General features: G+C 38.7%; 1 protein-coding gene across 3 annotated transcripts in view; it reads right to left on the minus strand.

The window, feature by feature from the left end:
• Positions 1-648: 648 nt before the first annotated feature.
• Positions 649-17,127, minus strand: part of LIPA (lipase A, lysosomal acid type) — a 118,499-nt gene continuing 102,020 nt past the window's right edge. For all 3 annotated transcript variants that reach the window (XM_060241295.1, XM_060241296.1, XM_060241297.1), the window contains exons 5-10: positions 16,779-16,888; positions 15,156-15,292; positions 8,345-8,491; positions 6,547-6,618; positions 3,634-3,705; positions 649-2,441 (exon numbers count right to left, since the gene is read on the minus strand). In XM_060241295.1, the coding sequence (XP_060097278.1) occupies positions 2,208-2,441; positions 3,634-3,705; positions 6,547-6,618; positions 8,345-8,491; positions 15,156-15,292; positions 16,779-16,888 (772 nt within the window). In that variant the 3' untranslated portion in view covers positions 649-2,207. The remainder of the gene's footprint in view (positions 2,442-3,633; positions 3,706-6,546; positions 6,619-8,344; positions 8,492-15,155; positions 15,293-16,778; positions 16,889-17,127) is intronic.

The following is a 17,127-nucleotide window of genomic DNA, read 5'->3' on the forward strand; positions in this document are numbered from 1 at the left end:
CTGAGGATCAAGCTGCTGTAAGCATAGGATGTTCTTTGAGAGTGTTTTCGACACCACAGCCTCACAAACGGCCAGAGATTTTGTTGTTGCCTTCTCTCTGTGTTCTGAGTAAAAAAGAAAACTGGAGTGGAGCTGTTTAGTAGAGCAGGTTCACAGCATCCTATCTGCTTGCCAGACAGGGCCGAACAGGGAAAGAGAAAGCCCCTCCCACAGGTGTTTTATTTTTTAAAAAAACCCTCACAACACTGTCTGGATCCAGGAAGAGGCACTTGTCCCAACTGGGGCACCCTAAGAATCACTAGAGAAAAGAAAGTAGTCTCTTGACAAATTGAACTGGTAGTAATATTACTCCTTTGTTTATAAGCCAACCCAGTAATGTTTGAATTTTCCAGCACTTCAAACGTATGACATTCCAAACAACACACTGGCCTCCAATTTTAAGTTCACATTATATAAATACTCTCACTAATTTACATTAATTACATTCCGTCCAAAAGATTTCATCACCACCCATCTTGTCTAGATACAGTGGATTCCTTCCTAAATAATGTTTATGTTACTAGAAACTGAGGTCTCTAAAGACAGCTTCTCTGAAGAGGATCATACTAGAATCTGCTGGGGGGGGGGGATATCATAAAATATACCTGGTTTCCAATTTGATTTTTATTCCAAGTAAATATGTGCTCTCATTTCACAATGTGCTTTCTTCCGACCGTTTAACACTTAACCCTATAGCACAATATGGCTTATAATGGAATTTCAAAACAGGTAATTGACATAAGTAAAAAAAACTTGCATATTTATGATAAATTGGTTAAAATGCATCTTCTACTTTCAGATACAGACTCAATTTATAGAACACAAATAACACAATACAGTTATTTAAAAAAAAATCCATTACTGCAGACATCGGCATGTTAAGTTCCCATTTCCAGCTGTTAATTTCCAACTCAGTGCGAAATTCAGTGCAGAATTTTAGTTTTCATTTTAAGAAGCAAGAGTAAAGGCACAGCAGAGACAACAGAGCTTCTTTGGTAGCTGACCTGTAGTTTGCTGCTCATTTTCTCAGTGAAGAAAAAAACAGATACATTTCTTTAACAGCAGCTGAAAATTTTCAAAGTTCACACTCTTCACGCAGCCTCTCTTCGGAGCTTTTCCAACAGCGAAGAGAGCAATCCTTAGAAAGGTCTACTCAGAATCCAGCCTATTCAGTGGTGACTACTCCCCGGAAAGGGTTCTTAGGATTGCACTGTAAGTGTATTTCTTTTCACAATCTCTCTGTGATACAGAAAATGATACAAGGTGTGCACAGGTGCAGAGACGCTAAGGCTGTACTCCCAAAAACAAAAGTCTCATGGAAGATGTTTACGGCTGGGCTAAAAGACTTCAGCTATCAAACTACTATTTAGACCAGTATACTAATGTGTGCTCATAATTTGCATTAATTGAAAACTTTAACTGGAAATAAATTTTCAATTTTTTAAAAAAATGAATCAACAGGATGCATTTAAGATCAAGATTACAGTCAAGTGAGCACTGAACATTATCACATAGTAAGAAAGTAGCCATCAAAGCTTATTTACCCTGAACAATCCTAAAATAGTCCAAAGAATGCATAACGAGATTAAATGCTCCAAGTCTCTGAATCCTAGGGTTCTAGGGAGGTTTTGCTAGTTGCATGCTGCACCATTAACCAGTGAAGTGCTGCTTTTCCTTGGAGCATACAGTGAGTCAGCTCAAGGGATCCAAACTATGTAAAACTTCTGCTGGTGCTACAGACGCTAGACACATATATGAAGACATATCCACAAAGCGACTGGACATTTTTCTAAAACTTTCATATCATTATTACCAGTTCTGCTGCAGCTTTAAATACAGCACCTCCCATCAACAGATACTTTAAGACATTAGCTTTACTTCCAAGTGGGCATTGCTTCCGGAACTTGTATCAAGGCATCTTATTTTCTCTAACTGGAGGCAGCCTAGTTGTTTTAATGCGTCCAGTATTAAGGCTTTGTGGATTTAAAATACTTACAGTGCAACAATTCAGTCTCCTGCAATATTGCTGCGCTAAATGGAGACAGAAAGATTAATACTGTAATGCTTTTTTAAAAAAATATTTCCATGGTGAATTAAAACAGCAAAGTGCCACAAATTGATTCTTTGAAGAAGCACTTCAAAATTATAACTCCAAGTACCACACGGAACTATGGGTTTTTCTGCATCAGTTCAATTATCTCTTTGTACATGCGCTGTGGAGCATCAAGGCCCCAGATGAAATCCAGATGTTCCCATTCAGGAATATTCTTGTGGTAAACTAAGTTTGGGATCTTTGGCAGCAACAGGGCAACATCTTTTGGGTCTGCCAGCCAGTCATGACCTCCGGTCCATAAAGCCATCGGCACATGCATCTCTCTTGTTTTGTAATAAGGTGGTGTTGACTTTTAAAAAAAAGGAAATAAAAATAATTATTTGTAATTGATAACACAGTAAGGGCTACCTTACATGGAACAGCAAGAAAATATAGCATCTCATGATAAAAGTCACATTCCAGAAAGCAAGAAAAAAGTATTTGAGAGAAATCCCAATCATTTTTCACAGTTCAGGACTACTTTACATACACAGATCCTTGTGGTATTCCTCAGCATATATTTTTTTGGGTAAAGAAAAAACAGCTTCTGGGAAGCATGACTGTATGCAGAAGTGGCAGGAGGGAAAACATGGCTGCCAAAAATCACAAAGGAGCCAAAAAAAATTGTTTCCTTTGGCCACCCCTCCCCTTTCACCAAATCAAAGGAACAGGCTAATAATTACCAAGCTGGATCTACATTTGGTGCGCTTTGGGTTGCCATAATTACAGAGCTCAGGGAAGGAGGAGAGAATTCTAACAAAAATGGGCCAAAGAGGCCACAACTCCTCTATTCTTCACATGAAGCAAACATGCAGAGCAGTGGGCAGAAAAGGAGGAAAATGCAGGTGAGGGGAGGATACTGGCTGAATTTATAGCCAGAAGATAGTAGTTCCATGCCCAACTTCCAAGGCACTCAAAACTCCTCTTCCCTGGAATTTTGTCCCCCAATTCCCTCCCTTGATAGTGGGGTAAGTAAAAACGGCTTAATCATTTCTCCAAGCTGCTTTTTCTCACCCCCATACATGCAGGATTCCAGATGAGTGCACTCACTAAGCTGTGATGCAGATTCTACTGTACTAGTAAAGAAAACGTTCTTCTATAGTGTTATATCCCACTGAAGTCCCTCCCTTCTCTCAACCCCAACCTCTTCATGTTCCACCTACAAAATCCACAGGTATTTCTCAGCCCTGAGCTGGCAACCCTACATAGACACCATTCTCAAGTAGGCAATCACAGGGCCAGCCGACCTTCTATGCATTCTGATCAACTGGATAATCAAAATGGAAGATTTAGAAAAGGCACATGCCCCTTCTTCAGAGACCTCACTGAGATGGCTTCCATACCAAGTTGTGTAATTTCCTTTCAGCCCGCACAAAGGCTTTGTATTTTGGCCTTTGCCCATACTACCTACTGCAAGACATCACTAGTTTCTACTCATATTCAAATAATTATTGACATGATTTAAATTGATCTGACCAAATTAGACAGTGAGGAATTCTTACCTGGTTATAGTGGGCCATGTTTTTTGCCTTGCTTCCCCAGTCAAAAGCTCTGAACTGCCCAGACTTTGACATCTTTAAAAAATGCAAATCAGTATACATTATTATTATTGTATCTTATTGCCAGTATAAGCAGGCATTAAAGCACCTGGGTATACATATGACAGTTAAGGCTATGCAATATGGCTACTAACCAGGGGTGGAATCCTAGCAGGAGCTCCTTTGCATATTAGGTCACAGACCCTTGATGTAGCCAATCCTCTAAGAGCTTACAAAACAAAGCCTTGTAAGTTCTTGGAGGATTGGCTACATTAGGGAGTGTGGCCTAATATGCAGAGCTCCTGCTAGAATTCCACCCCTGCTACTAACCATTTCTTCATCTTAGGAAGAAGGCTAATATTTTAAATGATTAAACCAGGTGGGTAGAAATGGAAGCAACTGGAGTGGGGCACTGGAGACCAGAACTGATGTCTATTTTTGCAGTTGTCCAAACCTCTGCATTCCTCTTCCATCCTAACTACCACATGTAGGAACCTCTCCGTCATAAGTACATTTTTTCTTCCGATGCCCAAGGGAGCAGGATTTAGAAAAGCTAAACCTTTTTAAGCAATTGTGCTGGCCCCAAAAGATATTCAGTATTCCACGTATGCCTTAAGCATTTTGTGCAGGATTCTTGTAGTGCTAATTTTGTGGATTTGCAGCATTTCACAGGGGCAGCTCTGTGTATAATGATGTCATGACAGATATTCTAGCTTTGTATCAGACACTTAACAGGCAGAGAAGATTTAACACACATGCTCTTTCTACTGTATGATTATGTGAACCCTCTGGCTTCTGGGTGTGCCAAGGCTACCTCTGTGAGAATATTTAAGGCAGTATAGATTCTAGTCAAATGTTATGTTAAGTATTTATGAAGGATTAGTACGGTGTATCAGATGGAATTAAAAAGTAATTGCAAACTGCAACATTAACCACCCTGAGCCTGCTTCGGCGGGGAGGGCGGGATATAAATTAAAAATTATTATTATAAAAAAAATATTATTAACAGGCATCAGGAGGAAGACAAGTGAAATCATGTCAGATAACACAACTTGGGGGAGGGGGGCTTTTACCAGTCTCATGTGTCAAAACAAAGGGCCAAGCTACATACTTAGAATTGCCTACAAATGAAAATTACTTTCTTCTTTAGTTATTAGAATGAAAGATGGGGTGAGGTGGGGAACAGGACATGATGTTAATGAGAAAACTGTAAGGAAGGTGAGAATTACTCTCTTCTCCTAGCACCAGAGACACAAGTCCTCCTCTTCTCAACACTGTTCTGAAATCTTTTCACATTCACTGCACCCCCACAATGTCATTTGATTCTTACCAGTCAGTTTAACTGTGGGAAATTTGAACTTTCCCCCCTCATTATTCCAGTTCATTGATTTATTTGCTTTTACTTGTTGCTTCAGTTTTAAAAAAAAGAAAGAAAAATTGACAGGGTCACAGAATCAAAGTTTGAAGGGATCCAATCCAAGTAGACCCTGTATTTGCCCACCAGAACTTTACAAATCTTTCAGTACCATCTAACCAAAGATTGTGTGCTCAGCAAGCAATGCTATGGGGTCATTAGCCATTTACAGGGTGCCCAACTTTTACCTGACCCTCACCATCAGTCCTTTGTTTTATCTCTCTAATCCAGTTATTCACCTCCCCCCATCTATTCTACCCTAATGGATTTCCAACAATTTTTTATAGTTGCTGTTCCATTTTTCTAGAAGCTTGTGTACTGAGAGTTTCAGATATGAAGCCTTCAAGCAGCCTTTCACAGAATATTTATTCATTGAAATGTTTATATCCTGCCTTTCCTCACAGCTCAAGGCAGCTTACAGTAGTATTTAAAAACATTTTCTGTTTAAACCAAAAATAAAATAGCAAACCCCAAATCCTTCCTCAAATATAAATCGAATAAATAAATAATAATAATAAATAATCCCCCCTTTAAAAGAATACTCTCCCAGAGTACCACAGACCAAGCAAATTCAAATCTTTATATCCTGCACTAGAGGCCACGGAAGATTTGTGGAGCATTGCTTCTCTATGTTGTGACATTGCTACTACATATCTTTGCTGGGTTGTCTAACTGGAATTAAAATGTACCCGCCTGGTTTACTATTGAAGAAGAAGAGATTGGATTTATACCCTACCTGAAGGAGTCTCAGAGCAGTTTACAATCTCCTTTCCCTTCCTCTCCTCACAACAGTCATGCTGTGAGCAGTGTTCCCTCTAAGCTGAGTTAGAGAGAGCTAGTTCACAGATTTTTAGCCTCTAGCTCACACATTTTTGTCTAAGCTCAGGAAGAATGACCCCATAGCACACTAATTTATGCAGTAGCTCACCACTTTAATGCCAGTAGCTCACAAAGCAGAATTTTTGCTCACAAGACTCTGCAGCTTAGAGGGAACATTGGCTGTGAGGTAGGTGGGGCTGAGGCTTTGGCCTTTGCCCCTACCTGTTGCTTAGCTCAGTTTTGTTATATTAAAACTTAGTGGCCCCTACAGACACCTCTCAAGTACACCCAAAATGCTACAGAAGTGTCTGTAGAATGCACAAATGCTACAATACACATTTCTAATCAAGGAACAAACATTTTGTAGTGTGTGTCTGCTTTTGAGTTTTACAAGGGAATTATAACTATTAACCTTATTTTTGCTTATTTGGTATTATACTGTTCATCAATTATTGGATTCTGAATAGAAGAAAAGACACACAATACTAACATGAGAAACTGCTGAGAGCTGACTTTTATCTTACCATTATAGTAATTGTTTTCATTCTTCACATTCCATTTGTTCAAAGCCACCCATCGTAAATATTAAACCAATGCAACATGAATCAGGTTTAATTATTTCAAAGGATTTTCAAAGGCCTCACCTGAGTCCAATGAAGCATATTCTGGACAGAAGTTCCAGCAGGACAATGTGTTGAATAGACATCAACTCGCGTCTGTAACAGTGTAAGAAACTTAGTTTGAAAGGCTAGGATTATTTGTCAGACAGAATAATAAGCACCTTTGTTCCCTTTCAATAATATTAGTTTTATTTGAATAAGAACAATACAGTGCAGGCTCAAATCAACACAATATATGGATTTCAGTATCATGCAGATACATTTGGATAATGTTTCCTTCATCTCCACTGAAGCATACCTTACTTCAAAGTTACACAAGAAAGCAGTTCTTACTGTAACCTTAACCAAACAAAACAAGACATTTCTAGAAAAGAGCATCTCAAATTAAGTTATTAACAGATGATCTTACATTTAGAATAGAACAGATATATTTTTGTCCTATGGCAGATACAGACATAGTTTTTTGCCATGGTTCCATGATGGAACATACCACAGCCCTCTCAGGACTCCTTGTCCTAACCTAAAAACAGCAAGTGGTCGAGAGAACTTGAGTTGCCCGAGCTCTATGCTTATGAAGAATTTCAACCGCTTTCAGGAAACCCCCTCCTCCCCAAAACACTCTGAGGTTTTAGGTGTCTCTTCTCCTGCAGACAGCAGCCGTTCAAGTCATGCCCAAGTTCTCTGCTCCTGATGACCCTGTGTCTTGAGTCATCAGAAAGGAGGGCTGTGCATGAGCATATCTGAGCAACTAGATGCATGGGTAAGATCCAGTATAGTCAAACCACCTTATAACTAGCATACAACCTATAGAAAAGACCAACACATATGAAAAGGGAAGACAATTGAATGCAATGAGTGAAATTGCAGAATATGAGGAAATAAACCCTAAAGAGCAGCTAAGTCATCTATACAGAGCATGAGTGTTATGTGGGAGTCTCCCCAGCCCCAAACAAAGGGCATAAGGCAGCTGGAAACTTAAGAATGTTCTCCAACCTTGGTACAACATAAGCTTTTGCTCTCTCCCTCCTCCTTTCTTGGCACACTTTACTCAAATAGACTTTTAAACTCTTGTCTCCAAGCTAGGAGGGGCTTTGTGGGTGCACTAGCTTCCCAATTCCACAGTATTCTACATCATTGTTTTTAGGGCTCCATCTGGGCACAATTAAAATCCAATTCATCCTTGGTCACAGTGAAAAGCTAGCATGTGGTAAAAGTTTCCTCCAGCTCTCATCCCATCAATCAGCATCGTAGACTTCCCTAGTATTCTCCCTGAGTGTAACTTTAGGAACTTACACAGGTGTGTAAACAGCTTCTCACCCATTAACAGAAAGCATGCCTCACATACATGGCATAGCTGGCTGGATTAGCTGTAGACTAAAGATTCTACTATCACACTACTATCTGTGTCACATTAATCCTGGGAGGAGTCTCACATACATAACATACTCCCAGCTGCCACAGTCCAATGAGATTGTAGCCACCATCTTAATTTTTTTTAAAAGAGAGAGAGAGAGAGTGCACTATGGCTTTTCTGTAATGACCAATAATTCAGTCCACAAACCAGTAAAATCAGCAAAAAAAATTATTCCTCATTATCTTTTAAGGATGACACAAGTGCCAGCTAGGAACTCTGGCAGAATGGGGAGGGGGACTATATTGTGCTATGACCCAGTCATGAGATTAGCCCTTTCTGCACAGAAGTCAATGTGTAAAGATGAATTCTTACCTCACACTCATTTCCAAGGGGCTTCGCAAACACTTGGGAATAGTCTGTCTAGTAACCCCTGCAAAGATGTATTTGTTAGGTACATGAGGAACTTACCAAGTTTAGGTTTCTTTCATTAAACCCACATAGTAGAAAGAAGACATTGCCACAAAGGTCATCAAGTAAGGAATGAACACAAACGTGGGTGGCAAGCCACTTTATTATGAAATTCTGGGGAAGAAACTGCTTCGTTCCAAACACTTCCTGCCAAAACAAGCAAATTGGATATACACTGTCAATTTCTCGTGAATGAAGTAGCAAAATGTTACAAAGCATTAAATGATAATCATCTGTCTGAGCTGAACTCAGGAGATTCAAAATACCCACTCAGTCATGAAGGTCATTAGGTCACTGATCCTGAGCTTGTCGCTATTCTCACCGCCTAACCTACTTCACAGGGTTGTAGTAAAGAAAAATGTCAGGGACATCATGTACGCTGCTCTGAGTTCTTTGGAGCAGGATAAAAATACAAAAACAAACTGACAAGGAGCGTGACACCTGGCAACTACATTGCAAGCAGAAATTCTGTTTTTGCTTGACTGTTGCAAAATTATTTACTTCTCTATTTCTGTGCATCCAAGCCTGAGTTAGAAGGTTTTCATCAGCATAATGTTTCTCAGAGCCTTCTGGATGCTTTCTGCACCAACAGAATATTGGCCTCTGGTCAGATTCAGCAAGAACAGGTCCTTTTCTCCTTATCACTGAACAACTACCCTGCTTAAGAGGAACAACAGGTTGATAGCAGGTAATTGCCCAAGTGAAAGAATAGAACAGACAGCAACTTTATACAGTTATTTTCCCAGAAAAAAGTTTCACTCTAATGAAGACAATTTTCCTAAACTCTTTAATGCTAATAATGCGTGTGCAGCTCTTGAGCTCGGAAAGTAGGAATCTGGGCAACAACCAATGCAGGCGATAAATAAGGGAACATTTAAGGCATTTTGATCCACCTTTCCCTGTGTAGTACCGTGTTAATGTAAACATCAAAGATCTGTATTGTAACAGTATCACAATAAAGCACAGAAATCCAGCAAGCCAGAGCATCAGATCAAAGATCACAAAAAAGTCCATCTCAATAGTCTCCAAAAGACCAATATTAGAATGTCAAGAAGGCCACTCCACCATGAAAGGACCATTACTGAAAAACCTCTGGATCGAGGAGTCATTGTTCTCACTTGCCTATGGAAGGAATTTTTGTGTGTGTGTGTGTAAAAACAATTTTTATTATTCTACAACATATTATATCACTATTTCATTTACTTCTCTCAAATAAAAGTCAATATGTTGCATCACATTTTCCTCCTCCCCTCCTCCCTTTCAAGACTTCCCCAGTGTTACTTACAATATAAAAGCAAGAAAGGTAATTTAACATTTAAAAAAAACTGTTTAAAAAGAAAAAAGGAACTTATACTTCTTTATGGTTATTACCTCATTCGATTAATGATCCAATATATTACTAAATTAAGTCATATTATCTATCTTATTATCATCGCTTAAGAACAAAATATTTTCTCATACTCTCATTTTAACTATCATTCTTGTCTCAGTAAATTAAAAATAGCTGCTAAACAAGTTATCCATTATCAAATATCACCAAGTGTCCTTTCACTCTCCAATGTTCTTCCACATAGTTCTGAAACTTTCGCCATTAAATTTTTCCATATCAAGTTCCTTTAGTGTTCTTGTTAATTTGTCCATTTCACTCCAGTGCATAGTTTTCATAACCCAGTCCCATTTTTCTGGAATTTTATTTTGCTTCCACAACTGAGCATACAATGCCCGTGCAGCTGAAAGCATGTAGCAAAGTAATGTTCTGTCTTGCTTCGGAAAATTTTCTATTTGTAATCCCAACAAATAGATTTCTGTGCTTTCTCCGCTTTGTATCCCAAAATCTTTGACATTTCTTGCTGGATCATTTGCCAATATTGTACAGCCCTTTCACAAGCCCACCACATATGGTAGAAAAACCCTTCATGTTTTTTACATTTCCAACATCGATCAGAGATCTGATTATTTGTTTTCGACAGTTTTTTTGGTGTTATATACCATCTATACAACATTTTGTAACAATTTTCTTTTATGTTATTACATGTCGATATTTTCATAGAGTTCTTCCACAAATATTCCCATTGTGCCATCTGAATAAACTGTTTTGATATTTTCTCTTAATTGCCTTCTGGGGAGAAACCCTGCTTGTTCCTCTTTAACAAATAGTTAACAAAACTATTCAAATGCTGCTTCAGGCGTTCCGCTAAAATTCTAGCATATATTTTGTAGTCATTATTTAGCAATGAAATTGGTCTATAATTTTTTACATTAGTCACATCACTGTCTTCTTTTGCTTTCAACGAGATTACTGCTTCCTTCCAAGTATTAGGTATCTTCCCATCTATTCTTATAATGTTCATCAATTTCTGAAGTTTTGGAAGTAGAGTTTATTTAAGAACTTTATAATATCTTGCTGTAAAACCGTCAGGACCCGGAGCCTTCCCTAGCTTGAGTTAATTGCCGCTTCAATTACTTCCTTACCAATTGGGTCGTTTAGATCTTTTTCATATTGTCCGTTAGGGGGTTAACATTAATTTCCTGTAAATAGGCATCTATTTTCTCTTTTTCCCCCACATGACTTTTATACAAATTTGCATAATACTTATAAAACTCTCTTTTGATTCCTTCCTGGTCAACAATTTATTTGTTGCCCAAACTAATTTTATTAACAATTTTATTTTCCCTTTTTCTTTTCACTTGCCAGGCCAAGTATTTTCCAGCTTTATTTGTACTCGCAAAAGATTTCTGTTGAAGCCTTTTTAAGTTCCATTCTACTTTATTTAACAAGTGTCTTAGTTGGTCCTGTAGAATTCCAATTTCTTTTAAAATCTTCTTTTTCCCCGGTCTCTTTATAAGCTCTCTCTCCTTCTTAATCTCCATCTGTATGTCTGTCATTTGTTTCTCTTTAGCTTTTCTATCTTTATTATTCAGAAGAAGAAGAAGAAGAAGATATTGGATTTCTATCCCGCCCTCCACTCCGAAGAGTCTCAGAGCGGCTCACAATCTCCTTTACCTTCCTCCCCCACAACAGACACCCTGTGAGGTGGGTGGGGCTGGAGAGGGCTCTCACAGCAGCTGCCCTTTCAAGGACAACCTCTGCCAGAGCTATGGCTGACCCAAGGCCATCTCAGCAGGTGCAAGTGGAGGAGTGGGGAATCAAACCCGGTTCTCCCAGATAAGAGTCCGCACACTTAACCACTACACCAAACTGGCTCTCCATTCAATGTGATTAAAATACCTCTCATCACCGCTTTATAAGCATCCCACACTGTTTGATATTGAACGTCTTCATTTTCATTTACTTGGAAAAAGGCTTTAGTCTCTTTTTTACAGAGATTCTACTACCCCATCTTTCTGCAGTAAATCTTCATTTATTCGCCATCTTAAAGTCTTTTTGGTAGGTTTTGCAGACCACATTATTGGATCTGCTCTTATTTTCGGAAGAATCTCTATTTTTTTTGTTTTAAGTCCCATTTTTTTTGTACTCTATAACATACCAATCCTTGAGAAAGAGTTATGTCGAGCTGAGAAAAAGGTATAGTCTCTAACTGTAGGATTTTTCTCCCTCCAAATGTCTACAAGATTTTCTTGCTTGGCTAATTCAAAAAAAAGACTTTGGTAGTTTATCTTCATTATGTTTCTTCCCAGATCTGTCCACAATATTTTTAACTGTACCATTAAAGTCTCCCATTAACATGATTTGCTCATATGTCTCTTGATCAAGTTGCTGCATAATGTCCTTTAAAAAAGAATCTTTTGCTCCATTAGGAGCCTACAGTCCCAATAGCAAAGTCTTCTTGTGGTTCATCATCACTTGCACTGCAATATATCTACCATCATCGTCCTTAAAAATCAATTTTGATTCCAATTCCTGTTTTACATAAAAAACCACACCTCTTTTTTTCTCCTTAGCCAATGAAAAAAATTCCATACAAAATTGCTTATTCCACAAATATTTGTAATCCAATAGTTGAATATGTACTTCTTGTAGACAAATTATGTTACATTTTTGCTTCCCAATCCCATGAAAAGTTGCCTTTCTTTTTTGTGGTGAATTAAGTCCATTTACATTCCAAGATAATAATTTGTAATCCATCATGGTTTTCTATTTTAATCTGAACCTCCAAATTCTTTATTCTCCACCAAAAACTTCCCCATCTCCTGAGTGCTTGTAATGGTAAACCTCTTCCCCTTGTATTCAAAAACCAATCCTTCTGGGAGAATCCATCTATATCTCATTTGACTCTCTCTCAATTGCTCAGTCAGTTTTTTATATAATCTTCTGTCACTTAAGACTTTCCTTGGTAATTCTTTCATAATTCTAACATCACTGCCTTCCACAATCAGCTTGCCTTCATACTGTTTACTTAGAATCCTTCCCACCAAGTCTCTTGTTACACATCTCACTACCACATCTCTTGGTAGTTTATTTTTCCTTGCATATTCTGAATTGACCCTGTAAATGTAGTCATAAAAATAATTAGTCTCCTCAGGATCATCTCCAACATATTCAGCAATAATCCTTATTATGTATTTCCTTAAATCACCATCCTTTTCAGGCACACCTCTCAAACGTAACTGATTTTCCATTGATTTGCAGTCCTGCAGTACTGCTTTGTCCTGCAATTTTTAAATAGTGGAATCCACTGTATTAATTCTTTCATCATGGTCTTTCACTTTCTCTTCCACCTCTTGGATTTTTTGGATACTGATTTAAACTCTTTACTGAGAACTTCTGTATCTTTTTTTAATTCCTTCTTACAATCACTTATAGAATCTTTAGTCAGTTTAGACAATCTAGCTTCCATGGCATCCATCTGTTCTTTTTTATCAGCCTTTTGCCCTCTTCTAGTGTCTTGGCTCTTGTCTGTAATGGTTTTTGGGCTGACATTACTGCCTTCCCATTATAAATATATGCTTTACAATTGAAGTCACCAAGATCTTTTTAAATGGTCTAGTCTTATAGATTAGGGCATGCCCTTTCAGAAAAGCCCAAAATCGCCGTCCTCCTATGCCCCTGGGTCCAGATATTAATTTTTAAAAAGTTATAATTTCCCAAAATGGTGCTCGATGTTCCTCTATGGTTTAGTCCTAGAGGGGCTTAAAAAAACCTATAGTTTTCCCTTCCCTTGATGGCCTCTTCTGCCCAGACTTGCCACAAAGTCTCATTATCTATGGTTGTGAAGTCTCATGATGTTCCCAGACGTCATTTTCTGTAATGACTTGTTGATCTGCAGTTCTTCCACTCTCGGGGCGAGTGACCACAAAAATTCCAAACAATATCAGCTTTTGCCTTTTTTAAAGCCTTATATCTGTTTAACTCAGTCCAAGATTTCCCCCTCCTCCTCCTTCTTTATTATTACAAGTTGTTTATGTGTCTAAACCTTTGTTTGCCTTCCAAATATATTCCAATTTAGTCCCGGAGCAACAGATAAAAATCTCTTTACCTTTGAAGTCCCGACATCAAACACACTGGTCTGTTTCTCATCCATGATTAATTAGCCCTTAAGAAGCTTGGCACACGTTGAATTTATGTCGATTTAACAACCCTAGATACCCTCTATAGACTTGGAAGCGGTCTTCTCTTCAAAGCCAAAAAGAACCCCCCCCTGGGAACTTTAAGCATATCTTGACCAACATCTTGCTTAGATGATGTAGACAACAGGTATTAAAACACCTTCTCTGTCCAGAATAGAGGGTCTGGTGAGCTCCCCACTGGAAAGCTCGTCAATTCTCCATGAAATCCAAACCGGAAGACCCTACGAAAGGAATCTTTATTAAGCCCTTGTCCAAAGAGCAAAGCAGTCACAGCACAGCATATGGAGAGGGAGGACCTCCCCCTGTGATGTGCCTGTCTCAAGCCCTTCACTGAGTAATATTTGAGATCTCACATCTGACAGTCTCACATACTCATAGAACCATCTGTAAAAGGGCAGGATTTCTGCTCCTACCATTTACATTCAACAATCATCATGAGATGCTCAGGAGAAAGACAGGCGTACAAATATTTTCAGTCAATAAATATGTACTGATTTCGGACCATAACCATAACCTGTCAAATAGGGGAGGTACCAGAGAAGGAAGACAGCAATGAAAGCCTATTACCATTAAATGAAAAGCTACCAAAACTGTCAGGGCATAATATACAGGGACATGAAGCCTGTCATGAGACCTAAATAAAAACCAGATGTAATAAGGCCTATTACATAAGCGCACTACATAAGCCTTATTGGACTTTGTACACATAAGTTCAATCAGCAACATGACTATTCCCACATTATTTTTCAGCCTGCTGGCTTAGCCCCCTCTCTTTACAACAGTGGGTTTTTTAATACTTATCAAGCCTCTTAAAAGTGACCATAATTATCCCTTTGACTAGTTCTGCAATGCCGCAGTTACTTGTAGCTGTGATTTACCACAGTACTGTTTAACCTCCTGGCAGCACACAAGGGCAAGTAAAACAGAGTTTCTCAATACCTTGTTAACATATTGCAAGACTAGCTGACTTGGACAGCATACAGAGAGATCCTAAGTTGAGATACACCCTTCTATGCTTATTGAGTTCAATGGACACAGAAGGGTGTAACCCTGCTGAGCACAACACTAGAAGATGTTTAAGAGCAGTACAAATAGTTATGAGGCTTTTAACGTACTTCCTTTAATAGCCAGCAGTTGTTTCATGCTTTTGTTGAGATGTGTGTTTAGTCTTTTCTTCAAGTGTATGCAGAATAAGTGAGGAACTCATTCCCTACTCCTCAGCTACATCCAGTGTTATTTACACAGCACACCTCAAAGCAAACCTCTTATCCAAAATACATACTTTGAGTAGAAAATCAGGAAACTTTCCAAGTTTGACCATAGGGCTGCTTGAAAACTTTACTGTGGTTACCGGTGCCAATGCGAAGAACATTTTGATCTTCTTAGCAAGCTGTGGCATCATGGAAAATGCAATAAAACCTGGGAAGATGAGTGGGGGGGAGAGAGCAGAGAAACAGTTATTTAATAAGCAACACAACCTTCTGCAAGATGAACGTTTTCCCCAACTTCTATCACAAACAACAGCAAGCCAGCACAGTGCATTTATGAATGAAAATTCTAATAAATGGTTATTAAGCAGCAGTTATTAAATTAGGTATTAAATAAGCAACATAGTCCAAGTTGAATATTTTCTCCTCCTTTTTATCACAAACAAAATGAGGACACTATATTGCAGATTCAATCACTATCTGAATTTATGAAAATCTCCATTTTAGGGATGTAACGGCATAAAAGTCAAAAGAAACTTAAAATGTTTAAGACTGTATTCTTTCTCAGCAATGTAACCTGTAGTGACTTGATTAGCATATTTGGCACCTGCCAGGAGCAACTGTTAACACTTTTCACTGTTCTTTTCCTTCTGTCTCGTATAACCTTTGACCAACAAATCCTGTATTGCAACCCATCAAGTGTTTAACAGCATCTCTGTTTTTTTGGCTCTGGCAAGAAAACAGGAGAAAGCAGCAGGAGCTGATCACACACAGGGAGGGGACACAAACAAGTTTCTCAGAACTATTCTGCATCATATAGAACCTTTTTATGCATTCTTACAATTAGTTATAGCAGATAACAGGACAGTACTGTTTATGGCATTTATAAACAACCCAAATATAGGTCCTAAGTCAATTTACAGTGAAGCCCTATGTAAACTTACTCCAGCAGCCTACATCCTCCAACATCAATGGGCTTAGACAGGAGTAACTGCACAAGACTGCACTCTTAATATGCTTCATCTTGATTCAGTTTCTTAAACCAGAAGCATTTACAAACAAAGCCCACACAACAATTCTCAGACAACCAAATGAATCTTCATTATATCCAGCGTGTCAAGATCCCTTGTCATGAACTCTCTTTTTACATTCTTGTCATAAACTTTCTTTTGCTTTTTCTCTGGCTTATGTTTGGGTTAAGCTGACCTGTGCAAGTAGGAGGAGGGAAGCTATTGCTTTGGCTTGCCTGGTACTGTTTGTAAAGCATACACAATCTCTCAGCTTTATGGGGGAGGCCTGAGAAACCAAGGTAACTTCGGTGTCTCTGTAGAGACTATCTAGCACCTGAACGGTGACATGCAACTATTGGCGGGGGGGTGGGGGGGTGCAATTCAAACCAGCATGTGAACTTGCTTCAGCAGGAAGTAACGGTTTGGGGAAAGGGTATAACGATCTGGGTAACTTGTCAGTTCCCAGATCTGACACGCAGAGTTATACTACTGCTTCCGTCTATTGAATAAACCCCCTTATCTGAACCAAATGAGAGGCCTGGTTATTGACTATTGCTGAGCTGACACAGTGACTTTATGCATAATTACCCTACTATAGCCCAAGTTATGTCCAGGAAGTGACCTGCAGCAGGAAATGTACAAAAGAATTTGTAGCTATTAGAACTGCCAAAAGACTTGTTCACCTACCCATTGTGGTGCCTTGTGAATGGCCAACATAATATACATGCTCCTGTCCAGTTTTGTTCAGGATGAAGTTTATTGAAGCTGGAAGGTCATATTTAGCCATTTCATCAAAACTGAAAAGGAACAGTAGCAGCACTACATTAAATATATGTGGACGGATTCACATCAAACAATCAGGTAAAAAAAACTCAGTCTGGGGAGGGGGTGTGTGTGGTGCAAGCATGAGCTTAGCGAGCCTGTCTTGCCTGAACTGTGCATCACCCCCTTGACTATCTCCAATCACTGCCTACTTTAACCACACTCAGTTTAAGATCATATAATCTAATGATTTCATCAATGACATACATACTTG

The sequence above is a fragment of the Heteronotia binoei genome, chromosome 6 (genome assembly GCF_032191835.1).
Source record: "Heteronotia binoei isolate CCM8104 ecotype False Entrance Well chromosome 6, APGP_CSIRO_Hbin_v1, whole genome shotgun sequence".
Taxonomy (NCBI): Eukaryota; Metazoa; Chordata; class Lepidosauria; order Squamata; family Gekkonidae; genus Heteronotia; species Heteronotia binoei.